Raw genomic sequence first — 27,173 nt, 5'->3', positions numbered from 1 at the left:
GTCCTGCCTCTCTGTTCTGGCTGCAGTGATGGCAGTTTTCTGGTGGCCGCCGCGGGCTTCGCACAGGACTACAGCGGAGGAATGGATCTGGGAAGGGGTGTGGAATGCCAGGGGAATGCTGGGATGGGAGCCTTCAACCCTACAGCTTTCAAAGTTGTTTTTACTATTCCTGATGTTGTTATTGGGGATCTTAGAAGGGACAGTCAGAGGAACAGGGCAGGGCAACAAGGTGCTCTCCTTGCAGCCATAAAGCTCTGCCACCCCCACCCCAGCACTGGGACTGTGACCTTCACAGTTTCAGATACAGTCCAGGGGAGAGGACCAAGGACTCTGCTGGAAGCATTGTGTAAAGGTGGAAAACCCTTTTCAGCCCAGGGTTTGAATTCAATTTCAGGTGAGCTTTGAGGGCCCCAATGTTGCTGGACCACAAGACCCCAAATAGCGCTGTGAGCCTCTTACTGCCGGCCCGGAAGCCTTTTAGAGCGGGAGAAAGCACCAAATGGTCAGTGGTGGAGAACGAACAGGCGTGGCCCCCAGGGGCCTGGGAAGCAAGGCTTGCCCAGCCCTGCGCAACGGCCACCTGCAGCCAATTTGGTCAGCGCTGGGCTGCCGATACTTGGGCAGGCAGGAGGAGGAGGCGCATCACTTTCTCAGGGCTTTGCTTACCCACACGCAGGCCTGGGCAGCGGGACCGTGCCCAGCCCAGAAGGCCCCCAGGTGGCAGGGCAGCGCCCACGGTGCCATTTCGGCACCCCATTTCCTTTGGGCTGGTGAAGGGGGGCACAGTTCAACCCCTGGGTGCATTTAGCCCCCCAAACAGTTGATTGGTTGCTGCAGCTCCACCCCTGCTGCTTGGTGTTTTGCATGTGTTTGCATTCAGTCAGTTTCATTTTGAGCTTCCCCACCCACCCCTGATGTTATACTTACTCCAAAGGTGGGCAAAATGCTCCTCCCCTTTTTTTTCAGTCATCATGATCTGAAAAACACCTGCCTTTCCCCCTGTCTCCCAGGACCACCTTCAGCTGGAACTCCACAGTCCTTCCGTTAAACTTTCTCTTTGCTGTTCCCTGCTCTTGCTTTCCTATCTTTGCTGTTTTCTGGTGTGCCTTCGCTGGATTCTTGCTGAAAGGGAAGTGACTCAGCAAGGTGTCCTGTAAAAGGGGGAGGGGGCACATCCAGGATGTACCTCCCACCTGGCTTGGCTCAGCTCCTGTGGTGTAGTTCTATCTGACTAAAACTATCAGAAGAGCCCTGCTGGATCAGGCCACAGGGGTCTGTTTCAGCCGGCATTCTGTTGGGAATGAGCCAGGCAGCTGCCGAAATAACAGCAGACTCTCCCACCATGTTCCCCAGCAATCGTGCTTTGGATTTACCTCCCTCCAAGAAGCAGCAGGGCTGAAGTTGCTGTTCCCCAGTCACATAATTGGAACTAGCTAATTCTTCTGATTTGGTGCTCAAAAGCTCCTCCTCCCCCGACTGGCTAGCATAAATTGCATCTCCCTGTTTGGGATCCGCAGTGGTCCCTGGGGCAAATGTCAGGGCTCAGACCCATGGACATTGCTTCAGAGCAGGTGCACTCTGCCTGCGGACATGGGAGCTGCCAGCTTCCCCCACTTGTGGCTTTCCATTACGGGCTGGAGGCAAAGCTGCCCGAACCATTCACTGTCCCGTGCAGGCCTGGTTCCACAGAGCAGAGCAGAGCCAGTGGACTGGAGAAGTCAGTGCTCCTGTTCCAGCCCCCAGATGCTGATTCAGGAAAGGGTGCTCAGCGCCATCATGGGAAGGCTGGAGCTGGCCTTTGCCCATGTGCTCCCCTTTCTGCCCATTGTTGCTTGTTGGCGTGGGAACCATTTGTCCCCAGCACTCTCCAGTAAGCTGGCCCTCTGGCAGCTCTGCCACCCAGTCCCTGCCCTTCCTTGAAGTGGTTGCTCCTTGGCACCAATCAAGCAGTTGGTCTGTCTGCAGCGGTGCCTGCTGGGCCCTCTGAAGGTCAGAGTGTTGCTGGGCACCGGTGCTGGCCACAAGGTGCAGGACGGAGGGCTTCGTGTGCTGCTGTAGGGTGCCTCTTGGAGGGCCAGAGCAGTGGTCTGATGTACAGGGTGCAGGGGGGCCCGGGCTCACCCATCCTTGCCCAAAAAGTATCTTTCTGCTTAAAGCTGTCCAAATCGGCTGTGGATGCATTTTGTGGCAGCGTGTTCTGAGGAGAACTGCGTGGTGTGGATCAGCCCTTCCTTTGTGGAGCTGTCTGGGGCAGTGTGTCTGTCCCTGGGAGAGTTCAAATGACGGAGGCGAGGGAGGCTCAGTCAAGAAGAGCCATTCAGGGTCAGACCAAGGCCCACCTAGTCTGGCCATGCAGCTCCATCTGGCAAGCTCGGAATCCACGTTTCTATCGTGGATAGAAATGGACGTCAGAGGCAGACGTCAGCTTCATTAAAAATAGCCAGCGCTAGAGCATGCAGCATGTGCTATTAAATGTATTGCAGCCAGGCTGGGTTTTTCCCCTAGAGAGAGCACTGAGCAGGGTTGTGGCTCGGATCCTGTACCCAGTGAATACACGTGTAACAGGTGGAGAACCTCTTTCAGACCAAAGTCAAGCCATGAAATGGCCTGTTGGTGGAGACACATCACGTGTCCCAGAAGACTGCCACAGGCCTCCCCAGATTAGTTTTGTTTAATATGCTTGCTTTTAGTCTAATTTGTAATTGTTACTGGTTTTAAGCTGTTGTAAACCACCAAGAGCCTGTGAATGGGGCAGAGAGCACGAGGGAGAGTGTGTGAGGGCATTTCACTATTGGAGGCTGCATCCCCGTGGTGGACAGAGGCAAGGGCATGCAACCACAGTAAAAGCGGGAGAGGGTAAAATTGCAGACAAGTGTCCTTTAAAGCTCTTGGGGGGCCTATTTTGTAAGTTTGGCCTGCTGGAATCCAGCCTTTGGGAGCTTTTTGCAATTAAAAACTGCAATTGAAAGGGGTTCTTCACTCCTGTTCTAAGTATGCGGACTTCCAGGTGCATCTGGACAGCAACTCCGGCTGTTGGCCAAGCGGCCTGGAGCTGATGGCAATAGGAGTCTGGCCACAGCAGGCAAGGGCAGTTTGGCACCCAACCCTTGGTCCCGGCAAAAAGGCCCAAATGCTTTCAGTCAGCCATTGAGGCTCTCCTGGCGTGAGGAGCTATCTTGCCCTGCAAAGCAGATGACAAGGGACGGGTGGGAGAGACAATTTCTCCCCCCAGCTGGCTCTTTGGCACTTCCATGGCTGCCTGGATATGGTGGCTTCATACATCCTCTTTGTCCGGGGGCAGCCTATCTCTCGGGCAACCCTCTGCAGACAGGGAAACCAATGGCGGCTTATTTCTCGCCCTCCTTGAGAAACATGAGAATGCCCATCTGCCCCAGTCCTTCTGCTCTAACGTGACCAACCAGCTACCCAGATGCAAGAGCACCCTCCCACCCATGTTCCTCGCACCCAGTACACTGCCTCTGCTGTGAGGCAAATGCAGGAACACTGCAGCTACTTTTCTCCAGTGGGTGTTGGATGCCTGGCTAGGCTGCACAGAGAGGCTTGCAGAAGACATGGACTCGGATGGGAAGCATTCTTGCACAGGAGGAGGCAAGGTCTGAATCAGGCCTGTAGAATCCACAGTTTATGCAAAACCATGACTACCCTAAGCCAAAGTAGGACCAGCCACTCTGTGAAATCCCAGGCAAAAATACTGCCCAGTGCCAGAAAAAGGAGGAAGAGGAGTTCACTAATGCAGAATCACATTCCTGCATCAGCCTTTTTTCAAGTGGATGAGTCGGGCATTTTACAGTGATCTCTTCTTTGGATTTGAGGCGAATCATAGAAGTTTGCTGTGCAGCTACGACCGGGGAGGCATGGACTGGCCCTGCTGGAATGAAGCAAGGGCTGCTGCTGCATGGAACCTCCTGGGAAGCGACTTCCTGCCGGTTCCCAACGGCACTGCTGCCTCTTGCAGGGCCTGTGGCTAACGGGGCTTGCCTTTGGAAGGGGGCCTTCCATTGCAGCCCCTTCCTCTGGAATCCCCCACCACTGTGTGCACTGCTGGGACCATCTTTTGGGTGGACAGATTCATGAATGAGGGGAATGCTGAACCAGCTGGGCTCTTGGGCTGATCCAGCATGAATCTGTTTCCTTCTCACTGCATTTCAGGGTTTCCTGCACCATCTTTATTCCAGCCAGATTTGTGCAGGTTCTCACCCCCACCCCTGAAACTCAGCTGCAGTGCCAGCTGGGACAGACTGAGCTCTGTAGAGGGTTTTAAAAGCTGCTGCAACTTTTGTTAGAGGCTTCCTGTTTGGCAGCACAGCATGATTCCTGGAGAACTGCTCCTTCAATGCCCTTTGTCTGGAGAGCTGCTCTTTCCTGAGCTGAGGCTGCAATAATGATGCATTAAATTTTGGGGTGCCAGAGCTTGTCATGAGTGCCCTCACTGCCGCACACCCAGGAAATACCCAAACTTGTGGACAACCAGCTGATTCTGCTTGCATTCATCTCCCCCAGGAGCATGTCTTTCATCAAGCTGCTCTTAATTGCACATTCAAGCCATACATTGTTGCAGGGACAATCTACCCCACCCCAACTATTGTCAGGATTGCAGTTTGGCTCAGAGGGGGGCGGCAGCTGCTGGTGTCCCCATTAACAAAAGTCCTGGTGCTGCTACACCGCTGCCCTTCAATTCCTGCTTCTTGGCCGCATTCCCCACACATCCTCTTCTTTGTATTGAAACGCTACAATGCCGGCTTGCCCCCCAACCATGTGCAGACTCACTTGCTCATTCCTTCCATTCTTCCGTGATGCAGCCAGGCTTTCATTTCCTCTCCTGTACCTACATTTCATCTTCCAGTCCATGACTTGCTCTAGGATTGTCTGGCAACAGGTCCCGCCAGAGGATTTATGTCGGCTGAGATGCACCATGATTGCCAAGGCGACGGGGCGCACCACGGAAGAGCTGGCAGTCTGAGATGGAATGATCAAAGGAAGATTAAATCAGGATGGCAGTGCCCTGAAACACTGTTTCAGCAGCAGTGCCCTGAAACACTCAGTGACTTCTGCCCCCCACACCCTGCCGAGGCACATCCAAGGTTTGGTAGCAGAAAAGCGGAGCACGATGATTCCAACTGAACCGCCAAACTCCAGTGAGTTGTGGATATTTTATGGGTTTGTCTGGCTGGGTGGAGGGAGGCAATGATTCGTGGCCTGAAATGCTTTGGGGTGAAATGTGAGCCCAGAATCACAGAGTGTCTGCAGCAAGGGGGTCCCTACAGCCCCTTCCCTCCATGGACTGTGGGCCAGGTGATGTCGGGCTGTGGCTATGCCTTAGGTTGAACTCCAACCTTTGATGGGCTAATTGGTGGCTGACTGATTATTTGTACTTTGCATTTATATCCCACCTTTTTTCTCTTGTAAGAACCCCAAGGTAGCTTAGATAGTTTTCCAACAACAACCCTGCAAAGTGGGTTAGTTTTTGAGTCTGTGACTGGTCCAAAGTCTCCCAGAGACCATCATGGCTAAGTGTGGGCTGGAGCCCGGATGTCCTTGGTCCCAGTCCAGTGCTTCGACTCCCTACCTCTCATCAGAGACGGTGCAGAGGCCGGGGCCTGTGCTCTGAGGCCGTGTGAGACAGCAGTGCCTTCTGGGGGCGGAGTGCTAAGGGAGTGTGGATCAGGACCTTAAAATGGAGGCCGGCGTGGCAGGTGCTTGCAGTGCTGGACTGGGATGCAGGAGTCCTGTTTTGAACCCTCAGCCCTGATGCTCACTTGGGTGACTTTTGGCCAGACACGGACTTTGAGACTTGCCTACCCATCAGTGTTGTTGTGCAGAAAATAGGGTGGAGGAGAATTGGGGTTTTCTGAGCCTCAAGGGGAAAACGGTGAGGTATAAATAAAAAACTACAAAATGGGGAAAAAACCTGAATATGATAAGAAGGTTGCTCATGATGTAATTCTCCCTTAAAGCTTTGGAACCAGAAGATCTTTCTGCCTGCCCACCTGCGTCTACGTGCCTTTCTGTGGCCTCATTAAAACACAACCCCAGGCAGAGGAGATGGCGCCCCTCACTGCTCTGCAGTTTGTAGCAGGCAGACGAAGCCTGGATGCAGCCTAGGGAAGCTGGGCAGCCCAGGGCACTGACTGTTCTCCAGTGCCCCCCCCCGCCCCCGGTGAGAGGTTAGGAGGTCCTGCTTGGAGCTTGTCTCTCGGGGCATTCTGCCCCGTTTCTAGAAACAGGAACTCAATTTGGTGTTTGGGGGGGGAGTTATTCTTTCTTGTACCTATTTGCAGCATTAGCCCACTTTCCAGCCACAACAAAGTTTACAAATGGCTTACAAAGAGGAGGAAGAGGACTGTCCCTACCTCAAGGCATATAATTTAAGAGACATAACACAAAAGGAAAGGGGGATGGGAGGGAGGAGGAAAAAAGCAGAATTCAGACACCAGCAATTAGTTGCCAAGATTTCATCTGTTTTGCAGAGAAAGGTGAAAAAAGCCTTGGGACCAGGATGGTCCCACTTTTCCACTTTTGCATGATTATCTTCTTGGGAGCAGCCACCTGGTGGCCTTTGGTACTCTCAAAAATCAGGGCTTGCAAAAACGAGAAGGAAAACTAGTATGGGGGCAGAATGAGTCTCCCAAAGGCATGCCTGAACAGGAAAGATCATTGGGCTCACCCAAAGATACCCAGATGGTCCATAACATCCTGTCTCCCCAGTAATTTTAAGGACTGGTAACATATTAATCATATTAACTGTGAGTTGGACAGCCAGTCCTTCCTGTAGAGGTTCTCTTGAATCCCTGAAAGGTTTCTTTTTGCTTTGCTCTGGACTGGCAAGAGTGGAGGGCTAAATTTGACCCCCCCTCCCCACTTGCCTTCGGTATCGGCCTGGATAACTCTGATAGTTTTCTGTGGCTGGATTTAAGTCCAAATGGATGTTCCTTTTCTCTGTTCCTGAACACTTAATTTGATTTGTGTCTGGATTTTGCAGAGGCTTTAAGCCAGAGCCTCTTTCTTTGATTACTCACAAATAAAGCCATCTTTGTCGACAGGCCCAAAGTCTGTTGTTTGGTCAAGAGGCCCTTTGGTTTGCTTCTGAAAGCTGAGAGGTGGGCTTTCATGTCTTTAAAAAACATTATCTTGGAGTTGTTTGTGTTGGGGTTCAATTACAGTTTTGATTTTAATCTGCACCTTTACTTTGGCCACACTGAGCATCATTTCTTGGTGGAAAGGCAGAAAATAGATTAAATCAGGGATGGGGAAGCTCAAGAGCAAATCAAGTCCTTGTGGGATTTCCTATCTTCCAGGACACCCAATGCCCCCCCTCCCCAACATCAGTCTTTTGGTGCCTTCCTTTTTTTCTTTTTTGCAACTGGGCCACCTTTTAAGGTTTTGGCTTACAGGATCTGGATGACTCAAGTTTTTAATTCTCCCGTTGGGTAAAACCTGAATGATGCAGAACAAAGAAACTGCTTGATGTGATCAGGACTCCACCAGCACTCCATGGTCTGCTCATGCAGCCTACAATTACGTTCGCCCTTTTTGCAGCTGCATTGCACTGCTGATGTACATTCACTTGTGACCTGCCAAGAATGCCAGATGAACAGTGCTGGATCAGGCAAAAGGCTGACCCCTCCCAGCACCCTGTTTCTCCAGGAAATCCAAAGCCAGACAACCACCCTCCACTTGTGTGCTCGCAGAGCGACATCCATAGCTGCCCTGACTAGTCGCTGCTAGCAGTCTATTCCTCCATGTGTTTGCACAACCCCTTTCAAAGCCATCTGAGGCCGCATCCTGTGGCAACAAGTCTTGTAGTTTGCTGAGGTGCTGTGCAAAAGGCCTGCGCCATCCATTCCATGGCCGCAGTTCTGCGGCATCTTGATGATGCCAGTGGGGTTGAGAGAGGCGCAACTGCCCCACACAGAGTCTCCCAGCCCTTCTTGCCAAGAAACGCTCTTCCATGCATGGTCTTGCATTTAATGGCATCCTCCTTCAAACATCTCCACACCCCCACCTGGTCCCCAGTGGCTTGTACCGTCCATACCCCGGCGTACAGCTGATTGGCTAGCCTTGCTGGACCTGGGAGGCAGTTGCCGTGGAAACCCCATCTTGCAGCATCCCTTGGACTCCTGGGTGGGTGAGAAGGACATGTGCGTGATGCAAACCATCATGTTCTAGACAGACCGGAGTTTAATTTGCAACTGTGAGATGGATAGGTGGATGTCCACAGGGAAGGTACTTGTCTGTTTTAAGATTATTATTTATAAAAAGTAACCTACATTTTAAATGCTTTTAGAAATGTTAAATGATTATTCTGAGAATGTATGATGTGGTTTTGCACCAAGCCAGACCTTCTAGCTCAGGACTGAATGATGGTTGCTCTCCAGTTTTTCTGAGATGTGGCTTTTCTAGCCTTACCTAGATATTAAGGGAATGGAAAAAAGAACATCCATTTGGACTCAAATACAGGCCATTGCATAGAGGAAGATTCTAGTCCTCATGAAACACAGAGATCAATTTTGACTGGTATTGTCAGGGACAGAACCTGGGGTCATTCCACAGGTCAGATGTCCTTTATTTCCAAGACATGACCCTTCCTCTTCAAACTAGCCCTCGCGGCACCTAATTAAAGGGTTGGTTTAGATAGGTGTACCAGAAACTACACCTATCAGACCCAACTACTGGCTTGTCTATTTCACCATGATCTCCAGGTATTTTGGACTAGAACTCCAAGCATTCCAGGCCATTGGCTGAAGCAAATGGGAGCTGACATGCCAGACACTGGAAGGTCACTATTTTGGGAGACTCACTGCAGACTAATGGCTCAGAACATGAATTCTTGTCTGTGAATTCCATGGTTTGTCTTTGTACAGTATACTTTGGACCTGCTTTGATCAGTCCTTAGTTTTCCACCAGCCAGCTTCTTGGGATGCTCCTGTCTGGGTCCGAGGAGAGGGAGAAGGAGAAAAATGTCTCCCAGTGCGCTTCCCCACCTCAGGTGCCATTCTGTGTATCTCCACCCTGTTTCCCAGGGTTCATCCCCCACTTTGACAGGTTTCCTGCACTGAACAATGAATGGGCTAGGCTAGATGATCACTGGGAACTCTCCAAAATTCTTCTACCCTTGAAAGGGATGGATGGAAGACACCGTTCCAGGGACAGAAATATGGCCAAGCCCCCTCGTGAGCCGCTTCTAGGGTGGGGGTGGAGAGCCGCACGTGGGGGTGGGGGACAGAGAGCCCCCCCCCCCACGAGGCCATGGCCCCTTCTCCCAACCCCCAGTCACTTGGTGGCTGCTTGGATTTTGTACTGTGACCCTTTCCGAAAGTGAGGGGGGCTTTCCCACGCCCCGAGAGGATCCAAGCTGAGAGAAGCTGATAATTTGGGGATACTTTAACCAGCCCCCCTCCCACTCCCACTCCCACTCCCGGAGGGCGTGACGGCTATCGCTTCCATTGCACCGGAAACCGGCACTGGAGAGATGCGTCGGCGGCCCTGGCCGCGCCGTCCCTGCCTCTGTCCACCGAGACGCGCCCAGCCGCGGGAGGGTCCGCTTGGCCCCGGTGGGCGCCGGGCGCGCGAAGGCGCCTGAGCACACCCCGCCTCCTGCCGTCTTCTCGCCACGCCCCCGGCAACTCTGGAGCCAATCGGGAGGGCCGGTGGAATTCAAAACCACGCAGGCTGCGAGGCACCTGCCTGCTCGCCCTCCCCGCCTGCCAGTGGTCCCTCCTCTGCAGAAGACGGCGGGGAGAGCGAGCCGGCGGCGGCGGCGCCCGCCTCCGGAGCGCGCGAGGCAGAGCGGGTCCCGGCGCCGGCGCCACGCCTGGGCGTGCTGAGGAGGCTGCAGGCGGCCCGGCCACGCCCTGGCTCCAGGTGGCCCCGCTCGCGGGGCGCGTCCTCACCGGCGCAGCGCCTGCCTCGCCCGAGCCGGCCCGCCAAGGTGAGCCGCGCTCCGCGGGTCGGAGGCTGCAGCGCAGGGGAGCGAGGGCCGCCTCGCCCACCTCCCCGCGCACGCACCTACGGGCGCCGGGCAGCAGCAGTCGGGCAGAATTCGTGCGGCGCCGGCCGGAGGGGGCGGCCCGACGCAGGTCGCCGCGAGGCTTCGGCACCTGCTCTTCAGGAGCGGAGTGGCCCCGCTGGGCAAACCAGCCCAGCCCAAAGTTTCACGCACTCGCTGCGGGGAAGGAAAGGCGGAGCCGCGCGCCCGTGGATGCCCGAGGCGCCCTGCCGTGGCCGCCGCCCCGGCTTGAGCGCCGCCCCACCACGATCTTTCCTGGGTTGCCGCGACCCACCCCCCTCCCCCTGTTCTCCTGCACGCTTTGGAAATGGCGAGCTGGCGGGGGGCGCCCCCGATTGGCGCGCGTGGCCCTCCTCGAGAGGCGGATGCGCGCGCGCGCGGGAGACGTGAATCAGCAGAGCCCCCACGCCAGTACCCCCTGCAAGTTGAGGGGGCGCCCAAAGTCAGGGGCGGCTCTTCCAGCGTTCGGGCCACTGAAAGCGCGTCGCAAGCAGCTTTCTGACGGTTCGTGTGTTGGGCGAGCAGGGCAAAGGAAATTCTCGGGCGGCAGCTGTTGCCTGCCCGGCAGCAGGCTTGGCGACCAGTGGCCCTGCCCGTTGCTCGGCGAGAGCGGGGGCCGCGGGGCACGCAGGGGGCCTGCCGTGGCGGCGAGCGCGGGGCACAACGCGCCGCTGTGGCTTGGCGTGCGCCCGTCTGCACCGAAACCCGAACCGCGCAGAGGGCGAGAGGTTGCGGTTACTCCATTTTCCACTCCAGATTTACTTTGCTCCCTCTGGCACTCGGGTGGTCTGTTCCTTGGCATTTCCTGCTGAAAAGGGGTGCGTGGCCGCGGACAGGACCTGCTGCTGCGGGGAAGAGGCCAAAACTAATTTATTCCCCTGGATTCGTCTTCTGCCTTCCTCTTGCTGAAACAATAAAAGGCCGTAGAAATGGAAATAAAATACCCTGCATGGAAAACAAGTGGCGGCGGGGACGGGAGAACTGGGGAGAGAATGGGAACACCACAAGTAGCTAGCCAGCGTTGTGGTTACACTGGTGTGAACTTGTGAGTTGCTCAGGAGGCTTTGTCAGGCAGAAGGGAAAACCTCACCTACTCCTGTGCTGAGAGGAAAATTTACAGGGCCAAAGTTTGCTCTGCAGTCCCAGCACAAAGGGAGAGAGCAAGATTTACAGGCATGACTTGTGAGTCTCCTTTTTCCCAGCATGCCTCTGCGGTTGAGATTTGCACAAAGATCTGGAGGGGTGTCTGATGGGGCAAAGGAAAAAGGGATTGTGGAGGTGGCAGGAGCTGTGTTTGTGGTATCAGGCTCTGCAAGTCCAGCTGTGCCTCTGCTCATAGCTTTTGCATTTTCTCTTTCTTTCCATAAGGACTAGGAACCTGCTTTTCATCAGGCAAAATCTAATGAGCTCAGTGCAATCCAGTGGACAGCCAGGACGCAGCTTTTTCCTTCAGCCTGATCTTCAGGTGGGTGTTCGGGAACAAGCTGTTGAACTGCAATTTCCTTTCGGTGTATGCTAAGATTCCTCAGGTTTGAATTCAGTCCTCAGGCCAAAAAAGTTTCTTTGCCCCTGAGCATGTGCAGTGTATCTTTATGGCAACACTTTAATGCAGTGCCATGCTGACTGAAATTGTTGGGAGCTGTGTTGCAACACATCCAAAAGGTACCAAGTCAGGAAAGGGTGGTTTCAAGGAATAGGAAGAGTTGCCTTCCAGGAATAAAAATTCCTCACTGCACAACCGTCACTGAAATTGCAGCGATGCCAATTGCTTCTCTGCCTCCTAACCCTTGCACAGCACGGAGGATGTTCTTACAGCTTGTGTTTCTCTGCTTTTCTGGCCTGGCCAGTTCCCCTTTGTGTCTATATGGGAAGCTTTCCTGGTTGAATTTCTGCCTGTACTGTATTAAAGTCACAGGATTCCTATTCCAGGGAAATCCCAGGCTAGATCCTAGATCCTTTTGGTCTATAACTCCCAGCATTCCTGACAAGTATCCATGCTATCCATGAGGCTGATGGGAGTTCAGGTCCAAACATCTTGTGGGTACCTGGCTAGGGAAGGCTAAATAGGAAAATGCAATGAGGCTGAGCAACTAAGAGAGGTCAGGGAGGATTAGAACGTTTGTTTTATTGAATGCAGCCAATTATTGGCCTCAGTGAGGTCTAGCAGCATAGAAACAGAAACTGAGCAAGTCAGAAGGGATCTCCTGGGACATCTAGTCTGACCCCCGGCTCCAACTGGCTCTGCTCACGACATGCCCACCATGGGCATGTCTACCCTATCCTTGAACACCCTCACCGATGGGGCCTCCACCACCTCCCGGGAAAGCCCAGTCCACACCCTCAGGGTTCTGACTGTCAGGAAGTGCTTCCTGGCATCCAAATGGAGCCTGGGTTCCCTGAGCTTGGCTCCCTTGGAGCACGTCCTGCCTTCCTCTGCAGGGGAGAACAGGTCTCTGCCCACCTCCGTGTGACACCCCCCCCCCACGTACCTGCATGTTGCCAGCAGGTCCCCTCGGAGTCATTGCACTTGTGTGCACCTAAGCCATTCATGCTTTCTCTCTCCCAGAGCAGCAAAGCAGATTCTGTATGAAAACTAAAATGCTTACTTTCCAAAATCCGCCCCCACGGTGAGTTTGTCGTGCCCAGAGCTGACTCTTTGTTTTGGAATGAACACAGCTATACTGTGAGACCAACATGGAAGCATGTCCTGATTCAGGGTAAGATGGCATCTTTTGCTCATACTTGCACCTCCCCTTATTCAGAACCATGAGGACTGGAAACTCACAATATCTTTAGGGCAAGGACTGTTGCTCTTTCATGGAGAACCTGGAGAAAGTCCCATTTGGGGGGATTTCTGCAGTTTCTTCATACCACTGGTATGGTGGGCAAAATTCACTGGCATTTTTAGTTCGGCTCTTTATCACACCTTCTCTTTATGGATTACTAATGTGCATGAGCACATGGATTAAATCACATCCTGGAAAGGGAACTCGATGTGCCCGGATGACTGCAGCCATTTTGCACAGCAGTGTTGCAATGGGGGATCTGTGAGCTCTTCTGTGTTTGTGACACCCAAGAGGAGTGGTGTGTATGTGTGTGTGGTGTATATATGGATATAGAGAGAACTGAAAATGCCACAGATGACTCACCCTTTCCAAAATTTGGGCGACTGCCTGATTTTTACATTGGGAGGCTGGAGGAAGAGGACACAGCCAGTGCTTTGAACCAGATCCATGAACCGGATCCGTACAGATTAGCCTATTCCGTAAAAGTTTTTGCGGACATAAGTCAGAAAGCAGCACTTCAGAGCCTCCTGATTGGTGCAGCTGGCCCAGCAAGAGCAGTTGCCAAATCACCTTTTGGCGGCCCACGGTGTGGTGTGGGCACAAGGAGAGGCTGTGGCACATGCTCTGTGGGGCAGGGGGAATGGCTCGTGCGTCCACATGCTTGGGAGCCTCTCGGTGTCAGCAGGGCGGCTGGCTGCTCTTCTGCCATGGAAGAGGAGTGCACTCGATGCAGCGCCTGCCTTTGACGTGCACCGTGCAATTCCTGCGGGGTCAGCCCCATCCAGGGGTTGCTGCTCACTCAACACCTCTGGGGTACGCTGCAAGCTGAGCACAGGAACAGCAAATTCCTCTTCCTATGGCATTTGGAGAAGGCTTGTGAACATGGTGGTTTGATTAACCACCCAGTCTTTAAAAATGTCTGTCTATATTTGAGAAATAGCCCCAGTTAAAAGGTGCATTTCCCCAAAATTGCAGGTCCGCCCTTTTCAGCAAAGGGATGCCCAGTTGGTGAGTACCTGTTGATTTAAGAATGTGCAGTGTGGAAAAACCGGTGAGGAGCCAACCAAAGGCCTTTCCATTCCAGTGTGTGGTTACTGGCCAGCCAGGTACCCCAGTATACTGCCTCCCATTGAGGTAATCTATGGCCTTGGTAGCTCATTGAGGTAGCTCATGATCATTTCCATCCATCAGCCTTTTAAAGCCCTCCTGCTTGGCAGCCATCACGACATCCTGTTGCAGGGAGTTCCACAGTTTAACTCTGCCCTGTGCAAAGAAGTCCTTCCTTGGACCTACTCCATGGATGATCCTACTAGGTTCTAGTGTTAGAAGAGAAGAGAAAATGCCTCCTTATCCCCCTTCTCCAGGCTCGGCTGTGTGTCTTTGGTTTGTTTCCCAGGACCTGCAGGGAAATCAGTATGTTTGATGCCCCATGTAACATATAGGGGTTTAGACTTTTCTGTGGTCAGGGTGAGGTGGGGGGTCTTTTAGCCCAGAAAATGGCCTGGAGCCACAGGTTAACCTTTCCACATTTGGTTTGCTCTATTTGTGCTTGGGGGAATCCCTGAAATTTGTGGAATTGCAAAGAACTTTTGGGGTGGGTTCCTCCGACCACCATCAAAAGAGAGCCCTGGACATGCTGGGATGCTTGCAGGATGCAGGATCATGGATCTGGGGGAAGGTGCATGAAGTGGAGTTGAAGGTGAAGCTGAAGGTGCATGCAGTGGAGTTTCAGGAAAGGGCACGGCGGATGGCCAGTGGGACCCACGCACAGGAGCCCTCCTTTCAGTCAGGTTCCTCTCCTGTCCCCTCAACGGTGAAGAAGCTTTGCCTTTTTGGTAGTTTGATCTTGACAGGATCTGCTTGCTTCAAATCTGCCCCACTGCACACTAGCAGATCTGCCCCCTTCTGCTTCCCCCGAGGTCAGGCTGCCCCTGGGTAGGACTTTGGTGGACCGACCATCCACTTTGCTGGAATGGGCTTTAATCCGATTGCTTCCCTGGTGTGCCCATTAGCTTCCTTCTTAGCCTCACCATCTGGGACGTTTTCCAGGAATTCTGTTTGCTTTCTTAGAATCGCTTGGCATGTCAGCAGCAACATCCCCTCTCCTCCACCATGGAATCGAATCTCAGAGTCTGGAAACTCAGCAGATATCTGGGGGAGATGCCCCCCTCTGCACACCAAGGGGCTACAGGCCACCTGGCCTCCCCCAGACTGCATGAAGCTATTCCTTTCAGGAGAGGGAAGACACCCCCACTTTTTTGCATGCAGACATCCCAGGAAAGCCCCCAAGCCGAAACCCCTGGAAAGCCACTCTGGGTCACATGGACCAACCGTCTGCATTCCCCTTAAATCAGTCCTTGACTGAGAACCACGAGGACGGGAAACGTGCATTTAAGGGGCCAGACGCTAGTTTAGCAGCGGAGCAGTGCCCAGGGCAGGGTCCGAGCTCCACTCCCTCTGACCCCATGTGGAACCAGGACCTTGACATGGCTGCCAGTCAGTCAGCTTGCTGGACCAAAGGCCCAACACTCGTAAGATCTGGGGGTGCCCCTATTTAACCAGCCATTTGTCTGGCATCTTCCTCCCTTCCTGGAGAATAATTGAGCCTGTGAAGGGCCCCAGTGTGGTGTTGGGAGGGGTGTGGAGGGTGGAGAGGCCGCGAGGCACTGTTCCCTGGCCCAAGGAGCCTGGCTTGGCATGCAAAGACCTGGGTTCAGCCCTCATCATGTTGAGGTAGTGGCCTCACCTGCTTCACACACCAGTGAGCTGCACACGGCCCACCCAGCCAAGCCGATGAGATGTTCATGGGGGAAGGAAGCTCCTGGCACTCCTCTTTGCACTGGCTGCTTATTGAGAGCCCCAGGCTGGAAAAGCCCTTGATCCTTGGGAAGGGGAAGGGCCTCACTCAGTGGCCATGGGCTGAGTCTGATGGCCAAGGGAGGGGGGACTATCCATATGGACCCAGCACAAGCACCTTTCAGCTGCGGGGGGGGGGCAGCTTTGCCCCCTGAGGGCCGCATAACTCCCAGCAGGAAGCAGGGCGCTTTGCCGTCCTGCAGGGACACTGCACGGAATGTGTCTGAGCAAAGAACGAAATTCCAGTGATGTGACTGGAATGCTCCCCATGCTCCTTTTTCAATCAGCCCTTTATTCTTAACAGTGAGGACTAGTATCTTTCGTGATTTGTAGGGTATCTTCTGCAGCGAGGGACGCAGTGTATTGGGGGTCTTATAAGATTGTTGTTTTTGCATGCACAAGATCTCAGCTTTGAGCCACAGCATATCAGTGCAGGACTGAGGGAGAGGATGACGACCCACAGTGCCGGTGTGGGAGGAGCCTTATCTCCAGGGCGGGGGTGAGGGCTGCTGGTCCGGTTCAGGAAACTCACTTATGTCTCTGCATACCAGGTTCTGGAGAACATGGGTGGGAGGGTGCTGCTGCATTCTGCTTGGCTTGCAGGCCTCTGTTTGGGGTAGCTCTGGGGGAATGCCTGGCCAGAGGGGCCTGGGGTCAGATCCAGCAGGGCTTTCCCCGTGGTTTTATGAGTTTGCACATTCATGTGTCTGTTCTTCCCTCCTTCCCCCAACTCGGAGGTCCAGCAGCATTAAATATCATCCGGAAGGGATGGCCACGCTTTCCTGTTCCGCCGGGTCATGGCGCTTCACGGGTTGCACTGCAGAATTCGAAAGCGTGTTCCCTGTTGAGCATTTGATCTGTCCCTTTTCAGAGCCGGCTGGCAGTGGTGGCTTTTTGACTTCTCCCTGCTGCCCCGCCTCATCTGGAACAGCTTTAAACCACAGGTCCCATCATCCTTGGTGCTTATTTGTTAATTATATTATATCCTGCCTTTGTTCCTTTCAAGGAACTCAGGGCAGCTTGTACAATTCTTCTCTCAGTCTTATCCTCACAACAGCCCTGTGAGGTAGGCTGGGCTGAGAGTCTGCAGTTGGCCTAAATTCACCCACGCTGAGACTGAGAGTCTGTCTCACAACACCACGTTGACTCTGTTCCTGAGTTGCAGACCATCTCATCAAGAGGTCATCTTGGGGAAAAACTAATTGGCAGGACTTCTGTTTTTCGAGGGGGCTGGTTTCCATGGACACCCAGCATCTGTGAGATGTAAGAGTGAAAGAAGAGACCTGGTGCTGAATTGGATGCAGGTTCCCTCCAGCCCAGGCATCTGTTTCCACAGTGGCCCATGGGAAAACCACCAGTAGGGCAGGACTCTACAATATCCTGCTGCCCATGTTCCCTGATGTTGGAGACAGCACATAATCATGAGGACTAGTAACCATAGATAGCTGTATTCTCTATGGGTTTGTTGGGCCTGCTTTAATGGCCACTGCTACCAAGGAAGCTCTTAGGACACAAGAACATCAGAACAGCTGTGCAGGATCAGACCCAGGACCCCTCCAGGCCATGACTGTGTTCCCACATTACTTGAGCAGCTGCCCCTGTGTGGACCCACAAGTGGGAGGCAAAAAGTATCTTACTGGCAAGAGAATGATGGTCGCCTGGGCCCAGCGGCCTCGGCCTGCTTGTGGCTGCAAGGCTAGATGTGGAGAAAGGGGGCCAGAGGGAAGGAAGGAAATAATAGGCAGAAAGACCAAGGCAGGCGGAGAAAGGAAGCGTATGTGGGGTGAGGAACCATGGGAAAAGGAAAGAAAATGGGGAAGGAAAGAGAGAGAGGGAAAGGGGGGAAGAGGAAAGGAAGGAAGAGAAAGAATTAGGAAAGGGAGATATAGAATGTGGGGAGAGAGACTGTGAAAGAAATAGAAGGGCTGGCGGGAGAAAGATGTGTTCAGTTCTTCTCCAGACTGGACTAGAGAAGATTATTTTGAGATTAATTCTTCCCCTGTCCTGCTCCATTCTGGGCAGCTCCCCATCTGGAAGGGGACAGAGCGCGTTCACCTCTGCGAGCCGCCTGCCTCCCTGCTTCCCCGGCATCTGCCGTCCCACCTCCCGAAGAAGCGCGTGGGGGCCTCACCTGGCCATCCGAGAGGCTGGCCAGCCACCCCTCCCCCTCCCCCGCAGTTTTCCTTCGCTGCTGCCACAGATGCCGTGTCTCCATAGGAACCGTCTGGGGGTGTCTGCACGGGAGAGCTCCTGCCTCCGCCTCACAGCTCTCCACTGGGGACCGGCTGTTCCCCCGGGGTGCGGGGAGGGCGGGGCAGACCCCAGGGGTGTGGCGGGCACCGCCCCAATCAGGGTCCTTCAGGTAGGTGCTGTGATGTTCGGAAGTTTTGCTTTCGGTAGAGGGGGAGCAGATAGCGTTTGCATGGAAGTGCCTGACTTTTTGGGATCGAGCATGGCGCACGAGAGCTCAGCCTGTGGGGGTTGGGCTTACTCTGGCCCCCTTTTTTCGCACACTGCCTGGGCCTGGGATTGTGGGAGTTTAGTGCAAGCATTGTGCCAGGTGGTTGTGACACGGGAATGTAAGTTGAGGATAACAGTCCCCTCTCCCCCTGAGGTGTCCAGATGGGGGAGTTTGCCTGCCGCTTCCCTGCATGATTCATTGCCTTGGTCCCCATTCTGATCCTACCTCCACTGGAATGAGTCATTCTTCCATCTCATTGTTCCTCTTCTGGATAAAGAGTTGTCAAGATTATTTTCCATCCTTGGAGGAGGGGTTCCGTTGTGTCGGCACATGAGTCACCATCCAGGAGTCATCTCTTTTCTGCCGGTGATTTGCCCTCTGTCCTGCTTTTGTTTGCAGTCTGCCCAAATAAGCCCCCGCACCTGATCCTGGGGCTCATGTTGCAGACTCTGTGTTGCCTCAAACTTCCTGAGTTGCACTCAAAGCTCTGCGCCCTCCAATGATTTCTCCCACTGGTGTTTGCTCTGCAATGCAGTCAGGCCTTTCTTGGTTTTCCTGGCTCCCACAATGGCAGAAAAGAAACATAAGCTTAGGCAGGCCCGAGACTGGTGGCTCACGCACTGGCAACCTCCTGCTTGGACTGTTGTAACACACTGTACATGGGGCTCCCCTTGAAGATGGTTTGGACATGGCAACTGGTCCAAAATCGAGCTGTCAGAGGCTGACTGGGGCTGGCAGAAGGAAGCAGAGTGTGCTGGTCCTCTACCAGTAACCCTGACTCTCCCTGATTTAAGGTGCTAATGATGACATACAGCCCTGAATGGCTTAGGGCCTGGTCATCCAAGGGAATGTCTCCTTCCATACTAGCCTGCCTTGACCCTAAGATCATCTACAGAGGTTCTCCTCTGAGAGCCCTCCTTGAGAGAGGTGAGGAGGAAGGTCATGAGGAGGAAGAGGAGGAGGTCCTTTCCTGCGATGGTGCCCCAATTATGGAACTCGGTCCCCAGAGAGTCATGCCTGGCAGGACAATTTATCCATTCTAGCGTCAGACCAAACCCTTTTTATTTTCTCAGTTTTTTAAATTGACAAATGGTATTTTAATCAGTTGTATCAAGTATGGGCACTTAGGAGTTTTTAACTGATTTATGGTTGCAATGATTGTTTAAATAATCTTCTGTCACCTGTGTAAACCATCCAGAGATTTGGTAATGAATTGACAGTATCGAAAAGCTTCATATAAATAATGAGTATTAGAGCGCAACCTGCCCAGCCACCTCTGTGAAGGGCGGGAGAGTAGTCCAGTGCAGCGGGACTCTTTGGAGGCTTTGGAGACAGGGTTTGGGAAGGGTCCAGAAGGGCTGCTGCGGTTCTCATTGGGCCGCACCAGGGAAGCCACAGTGGGCAAGCCAGGCTCTGTTTGAGGCAGCCTTTTGTGTTATTCAGAACCATGAGGACCAGAATCTTACTTTGTTTTTAGGAGACGTATAATGTGGTGGTAGAAGTGGAGCTTTGCACACAGAAAGTTTGATTCTGGGCATTTCCAGGTAAGGCTGGGCAAACCCCCACTGGTTGAAGCCTTGGACAGCTGCTGCCAATCAGTGTCAATTACACTTGGTTAGACTGACTAAATCTAACTCTGCGTAAGGTTGGTTGTTGTTATGTGCCATCATGTTGTCTCTGGCTTATGGTGGCCCCACTAATGCAACATGCCCTCTCCTTGCTCAGCTCCTGTAGATTCCAGGCTGTGGCTTCCTTTGCAGTGTCAATCCGTCTCTGTTTGGCCCTGCCCCCTCCTCCCGCCTGCGACTTTCTCTCTGTGACTTTCTTCTCCAAGAAGTCCTGCCTTGTTCTGATGTGCCCAAAGTATGACAACCGCAGATTTGTCATTTTTTGCTTCTAGGTAGCTTTGGTTTAAATCTGCTGTTCACTCAGATCAGCAGGTCTAGCATCTTAGTTTACTTTTGATGGGAAAAGTTTGAGCTTAGAGGTAGAGCTGCCATTTTGCAGGTGGAAGGTTCAAACTTCGATTCTGAAGGTTCAAACTTTGATTTCCAGAATCCTGGGAATGAATCCAGCCTAAAAGGTGGGACATAAATAATGAATGAATAAATCTCTGGGGAATTGCTGTCAGTCTGTGCAAACAGCACTGAACTAGATGGCCAGTGGTTTGAGTCACAGAATCCTAGAATAGTAGAGTTGGAAGGGGCCATTGGGTTCAACCCCTCTGTTGCAGGACACCAGTTTGCACCGCCCCACTCAGCCGTCTTCGGATGCTGTGATAAGGCACAACTACTCTCGTGTAAAAGATGTGGCACAAAAGGAAAAGTGATGGGGAGGGAGGAGGGCAAAAGCAAACTGCAGGCCCTGGCCCTTTGTTTCAAAATTTTGATGGGAGTATTCTCTGGCTGAAAAGGGTAAACTGCGGGGCACTGCGGTCTCTTGCTCAGTGCGTGGTTTACTTGAGGGTGCAGCCGCTTTGCTCCCTGGAGTATGGAGGACAGCAGGTGAGGCTACCATGTAGGGAGCATCTCCCTCGATTTCCTGCATTCAGTTTCCAAGAAGCCTTGACCCTGTTCGGGGGCTGTCTGGAAGCTGTTTTTGTTTTTTGGGGCAGAACAAGGGCACATGATCCAAAGCACGCTGTGTGCAGGGGGCACAGTCCATCAGGCAGTTCCTCTGGGTAAGCTCACCGAGTGCTGGCATTCATTTCGTTGGGGTACTTCCATGGAGCGTGGCCACTGGGGAGGATTCAGCCAGCTCTTTTCCAGCACCTGTCCTGTCTCAATCTCCTTTCCTTTCTTACACATGATGTTGTGCGCAGTTTTAAAAAATAAACACCACTAAGGGATGAAGTGCTGATCAACACGGATGCAGTGCTTACGAGAAGGAGCATCAAGTGTTTACTGCCAGTTCCTTGGGCTGCTTTTGGAACACCCTGGTATTTTTCCTTGGCATGGAAAATGATGCGTTGCTTCTTTTGATGAAAAGCCGCATTGGGCATAAAACATAAAATGAAAAATTCAAAGAAGTGGGGCTGAGGCTTGGAATGGAAGATCTGTGTTTTAGCTTTATATTTTTTTGCTACTGTTGGCTTTGGCTGCTGGATAAGTGAATTTTATCGAACTTTAGGCAGTTGGTATGGTTATTTTAAAAATCCAGTATAAATTGTGTTTCAGATGCCCCCTTGAACACAAACAGTGGAAAAGCAAGGCAAAATTATTTGAAAGTCAAATAAAAGTTTCAAAGAGTAGAATGCTGTTCCATTTGGACCCCTGCCTAGGATTGCATGGAATTAACCAGGGGTGAAGGGAATGCAGTCTTCATGTGGTCAGACATATTATTAATCATGTCATTGTCATTAATGAGTTGGTTATTTATTAATAATAGTCTTGTTAAACACTTATGATACCAACCACCTCAGTAGAATTGATAGAATTCATCTATCCAACTGCCAACACTTGAGAGCAGCAAATTAAAACACAGGCCTTGCTTCAAAATGTGTTTATTTAAAAATGAAAATAAGGATTTTGAGGATGGATGTAAATGCATAAATATAGTATTATATTTACAAAGCACCTATGGTTTCTTAGCAGAGTCTTGGGATTAAAATGGACAACAGTGTTAGTGGTGTACAGTCTAATGGATGTGACAAAAAAAGGGAAGAGGAAAAAGTAATTAAGATTAGAGGCCAGTTTTGGAAATTATATAATTGTTCCTATCATACTGGCTGGCAGTGACAAGCCTCTTTATCTCATCTATTCCAGGACTGAGCATGGAAGCAAATGGGGCACCTTCTTGGAAGCCAAATTCCAGGGCCTCCTGCCTCAGTTTCCCCTGTTCCAGCTGGTTACTTGCTGTTACCTCTTCCCTCCCCACACTGTCTCTATTCTTCTGCTGTGTCTTTCTCCCTCTGAGCCACCTCTTATAGCTTCTGAAGAGGCCCATGGTGATGCCATATAAAGGATGTGACATCTCTTGCATTCAAACTGGGGCAGGGGGTTGGCATCTCATCGGTGCAAATTCCAGCTAATTCGCACTCGTGCCATGTTGCTGACTTTCTTTTGTCTGTTCTGAGTCTCCAGGCAGTCGCTGTCACTGTGAAAGGGAGAACGTGAGGAAATGTGAGACGTAAAAGCAGGTGGGCAGGCAATTGGCACCCCAAGGGAAGCGCTTGGACCCTTTGGAGTGGGACAACACTGAGCGAAAGCTGACAAATGAATAAAGCATTTCTCTGGGGAAAGCAGTGAGGGTGTGGGGCAAGGCTATTCCCCGTGTGACTGAAGTTCCACAGTCCGGCTGTATTTATTAATTTATGATTTACTTATTTCATTTTATGCCGCCTGATAGTCGAGGTTCTCTGGTTGGTTAACAACAATTTAAAAACACACACAAACAAAAAATTGCAGCAGCTGCAAAGAAAACCTTCCTCTTGAATGCTCCCCTCAAACACTCAGCATTGTGATCAGGAACTCTGTGCATGCTTGAGGGCCTGTTGTCTTGGTTGAGCCATCTCCAGCCTTCAAAGTAGACCTTCCTGGGGAATCGTAGGAACTTCATGCTTATGTTTATCTTCCTGCTATGAAAGTACTCGGAATCCAGTGACTCAATTCTCCCTTTTGGACCCTCCCTGATAGATATTTATTTATTTATTTATTTATTTTCCGATTTAGATCCAGCCTTTTTCCTACAAAGAACTCAAGGCAGCTTGCATCATTCTTCTCCTCCATCTTATCCCCACAACAACAACCCTGTGAGGTAGGCTGGGCTGAGAGGCTGTGACTGGCCCAAAGCCACCCAGTTGGCTCCATGGCTGAGCAGGGACTAGAACCCAGATCCTCTGAGTCCCAGTCCCATGCTCTTAACCACTACACCACACTGGCTCTCATATGCAGGGCTTAAGTTGTTGGGGTAGAAGGAAAGCACTCTGTATGTGCTCAGAGGCTCTCTTCTTCCAGTAGTCCATTCTGAAACCTACCAGCCTGGTTTTGTACGGTAAAATTCAGCCCAGGGAAACATACTGGTGTTTTTGTTTTTAACCACTCCCTTTCAGCTAGGTAGGTGAGGGCTGCCCTGGAAAATGAGCGGACATTTAAGCTTTACGCTCTTTGGGGCAGCAACCCAGCTGCTGCCTCAATTGGTTCTCATTACATAGTCAAATCACATTCTGGAGCCAGACTTCTATCTTGCAGTCTCGGCCAGACGAAGGGGTGCCCTTGTCCCAGAAAGCACCAGGTCGTGGTTGAGTTTCACGCCCTCCTTCCCAGCCCTGGAGGTGCTGGCTCCCTGGGACAGCGAGCTGGAGGGTGGAAAGCAGCCTGCTTCCCCTGCTGCATCTCCAGGTTTCCTTTTACTGTACCGAAACTAGGGATGACTGAAAACGAGACCACTGGTTTGCCCTTCCTGGGGGCAGGGTGTGTTTGCTGGGCTCCTAAAATCTTCGGGCCCCAAGCTCATCAGATGCAGATCTGCCTGAAATCAGCACCTGCAAACTTATATCAATATATTGTGCAGCATGTTTCAAAGTAACGACTAGGTTTTCTTTAAATTTTGCAGGGAGCCCATGAATTTCTCATCTCTGATTAAATTTGCACTCTCCCTCATATCACCCCGACTTGGTTGCTCCTCCTTGATTATGATTCATTTGCAATTTCTCTTGAGTCCCTTCTTTCTCCTTCATCTATTCCTTCAGGAGGAGTAATTGCTCCTGTCTGGTGAAATTAAATTTAAAAGCAAAGGTTCCACGGGTGTTCTAAGAGTTATTTCTTAGGCTTAATGGCAGTGTGGCACAGGGCATGTTTGGGAGGGTGGGCCCTGCAAGCAGAAAACGAAGCTGGGGGGAGTCGATTCGGGGGCCAAGAGAAATGGATTTGGGGCCATTAATGTAGGTCTAGCAGTGTCTCATCGCACAACCCACATCTTCCAGGGCTGTGGGGAGGGCTCTTCTTTCCATCAGGTGTTGTTCCTGGGTTTCGCTCTCCACCTGAGATTCTCCTGCAGAAGCAACTGCAGACAAGCCAGCCGGAGAGCTGGAGCTGGTTCCCCACCTGGCCTTGACACCACCAACACGCAGCCTAACCCAGCGGTTCCCAAACTTTTCCAGCCATGGAACCTTTCTCAAGACAATTTTCCCCCACAGAACCTTAACTCTATCCTCGTTTTTCACTAAGTATTGTGAACCCACAACGTTCTTCCCTCTTCCATCTGCTCCTATTGCTTGAGTGCTTTGCATAACGTAGTAGATTTGGAAATAAGAGAAAGCATTTTAAATATTCCGAATGAATAAAGTGATTATATGGTCATATCCCAAATGACAGCTTTCGATTATTGCCAACACGACACAGTCGAGTCCTAGGAACCAAATGACACGATGTGTTTTCTCTTCTGCTGCTTGGATGCCAACTGACAACCACAAAGAATTGGCCTCATGGGTTTCATTTTGAAATCCGATTAAAATTTGCTTTTTAAGGTTTTTCACAGAACCTGCATGAGTCGCTTGCGGAACCCTAGGGTGCCACGGAACGCGGTTTGGGAGCCGCTGGCCTGGCCTACCTCTCAGGGCTGCTGGGAGGCTGAAAGAGGGAGGAGGAGCAGATCGGCCGCCCCCAGAGGCTGTTCCCCCGTGTTGCCTCGAGCACGGAAGTCAGCGACGTTCTCCGAGGAGATGGGTCAGCTGCTTAGTATGTGTTCTTCTTCCAGGGAGCCGGAGTGCCGCCCCCGCCCTCTCTGCCATGGGGTAGTCTTTGGGGTGCGAGCGGCCTGCGTGGGGCTGCCCCACCTCCCTCCCGCGGGTGCTGGAGCATGAAGGCTGCGTGACCAGACGGGCCGAGCTGCTGGAGCCGCGGCAATGGATGACGCCTCCACCCTGGACTACGGGCTCCTGTCCCCAGGACAGGCAGGGCCCGGGCCTGGCGCCCTCGGCATGGACGCAGAGCAGAAGACGGTCTTCGCCTTCGTCATCTTCCTCCTGATCTTCCTGGTGATGCTGATGGTGCGCTGCTTCCGGATCTTGCTGGACCCGTACAGCCGGATGCCCGCCTCGTCCTGGACCGACCACAAGGAGGGGCTGGAGCGCGGGCAGTTTGATTACGCACTGGTGTAGTGGCCCGGCCCGGCCCGTGGTGCCAGCCGCGTGCCGCACAGGAGCCCAGGAGGTGGGGGGAGCTGTGGGGCCAGCCACTCTGCACCCGGGGGGGGGGGGGGCCGCCGGGGGCTCGCCGTCCTTGGGGGAGGGGAGGCACAGGGATGGAGCCCCCCTTTGGCTGTAACCCGAAACGTCTTGAGTCAGGGTGAGCTGTACTCTGCGGGGGAGGGGAATTGCAGTGCTGTGTCGGTGGGGGAGGGGGAGGAAGAACAAATGCTTATGCTGTGATGCGTGGGAGGGCTCTGAGGCCCATGGGGGCTGGATCAGGACCAAACCTTGAACTGCTTTTTGCTGGGCAGCCTCTGAGTTCAGGGCTGGGAACTCTGCCGTGCAGCCATCAATGCTTCTCTCATCTGCCAGTGATCTGAGTTCTGCAAGTTCGTAAAAGTCAACGCCATGTGGAAGCCTTTGCAAGCTCAGAAGCACTCTACTTGCATAGCCATGTTTGTTTTATCTTGTTGAAAAATGGCTTCTGGAGTGGCTGGCAGTGATTGTGATAGAAAAAACATGACATAAAAGGAAAAGGCACCTGGCGGGAGGAGGAAAAAACAGTAACGTTCGGGATGCTCTTCTGAGATTCAGTATTCTTACCAGTGGTTTTTTTGGCAGGGAAGCAGGGCTCTTGTGGGAGGGGCTGAGCCACTTTTGGACTTTACTTTGATGTTCTTCCTGGGAGCATGCCTGGCCACAGTGCTAGCTCTTAAGGAAAAAGACCGCATGTCTCCAGTTTGGCTCTTAATCACAGCCTGCAAACTCTCTAGATAGTCCTCACAGACTCCCCATTTTCCTTCTGCTGCAGGTATGATTCCTAACATAGGCCTACCTTGCAAGGATGTTGTGGAAAGGTTACCAAAGTGATGCCAGGGGAGGGCTTTGTTACTCTGAAGGGTGCCCCCTAAATGTGGGCATCCATTCCATGTTCTCTTCAACCTTCAGGGCATCATCTGTTTCACCTTCCAAAGCTGAGCCCAGCACTGAAACTAGATCCTGGAGCATAAGCCCCGTTAGTAAAGCGTCCCCCTACCCACAGGTTGCCTCAGACTTGTAAGAATTTCCCCCAACCCTGCACGGGATCGTGTCTTAAGAAAGATTTGGTTAGGTAGCTGGTCCTGCACGCAGCCACTTTTCTGGATGACAAAATACGATTCCTGAAAATGCCCATGACTTTATGCACCCGCTGCTCTGTTCCCACGTCACTTGGCTTACCTCTTTGGGCTCACGCATACAGCACTCCTGCCAAATGTTTCAGCATCAGCATTGGAAATAGACTGATAATCGCTAGCCTTGTCCAATTTTATTAGGTTGTCATTGCAAAGCAGTCCTTCACTTCACAGGGGCCAGTGGGTCTTGCTGCATTCTGTGTCCTCCGTGCTCTTGTGGCCTGCTGCTGAGAGCCTCAAAGGCAAGCAGGTTCAGTGGGAGGAGCTTTTCCGTGGGTCTGGGCCGACTTGTGTCGGGGTTCTCTGTGCACTTGTGTAGGGAAAGCAGGGGCGGGGGGAGTGCCAGGCAATCGCTTTATGGGAGCGGGCCTAGATAGCTTGGCAGAGTGGCCTGTGCGGAGGCACGGCTACTTGCGAGTAGCGCTCATTGCATGGACTGGGATGGATGCCCGAGCTTACTGCCTTGCTTAGATCAAGCCGGCCTTCCCCTCTGGGTGGCTTGGGCATCTCCCATGATGCTGGCTGGGGATGATGCCAGGTGTAGTGAAAATGCCAACATGGAAGGTAGTGAACTGGGAAAGATGCTAGCAGGCGGTTCATAGATTTTAGGTTGCATGCCGGTTTGGAAAATTTGGCTCTTTCCTGTGGATACTTGGGTTTGTGTGAATGCCCATGGAATTCTGTACAACCCCAGGGGATGGGGAGCAGCATCCTGAATCCACCCCCTGGCCCATCCTTGGAA

General features: G+C 52.5%; 1 protein-coding gene across 1 annotated transcript; it reads left to right on the top strand.

Annotated features, from left to right (window-relative positions):
• The first annotated feature begins 81 nt into the window (after positions 1-81).
• CTXN1 (cortexin 1) lies at positions 82-25,273 on the top strand. The gene is made up of 3 exons (XM_044419080.1): positions 82-5,156; positions 11,396-11,492; positions 24,827-25,273. The coding sequence occupies exon 3, from the start codon at positions 24,975-24,977 to the stop codon at positions 25,227-25,229; it is 255 nt and encodes an 84-aa protein (XP_044275015.1). The 5' UTR covers positions 82-5,156; positions 11,396-11,492; positions 24,827-24,974; the 3' UTR covers positions 25,230-25,273.
• The last annotated feature ends 1,900 nt before the right edge of the window (positions 25,274-27,173 follow it).

This window comes from Varanus komodoensis, unplaced genomic scaffold, assembly GCF_004798865.1.
Source record: "Varanus komodoensis strain SLA01 unplaced genomic scaffold, ASM479886v1 scaffold99, whole genome shotgun sequence".
NCBI lineage: Eukaryota > Metazoa > Chordata > Lepidosauria > Squamata > Varanidae > Varanus > Varanus komodoensis.
The sequence above is the reverse complement of the archived record's forward strand: the minus strand, read 5'-3'. Positions and strand labels throughout refer to the sequence as shown.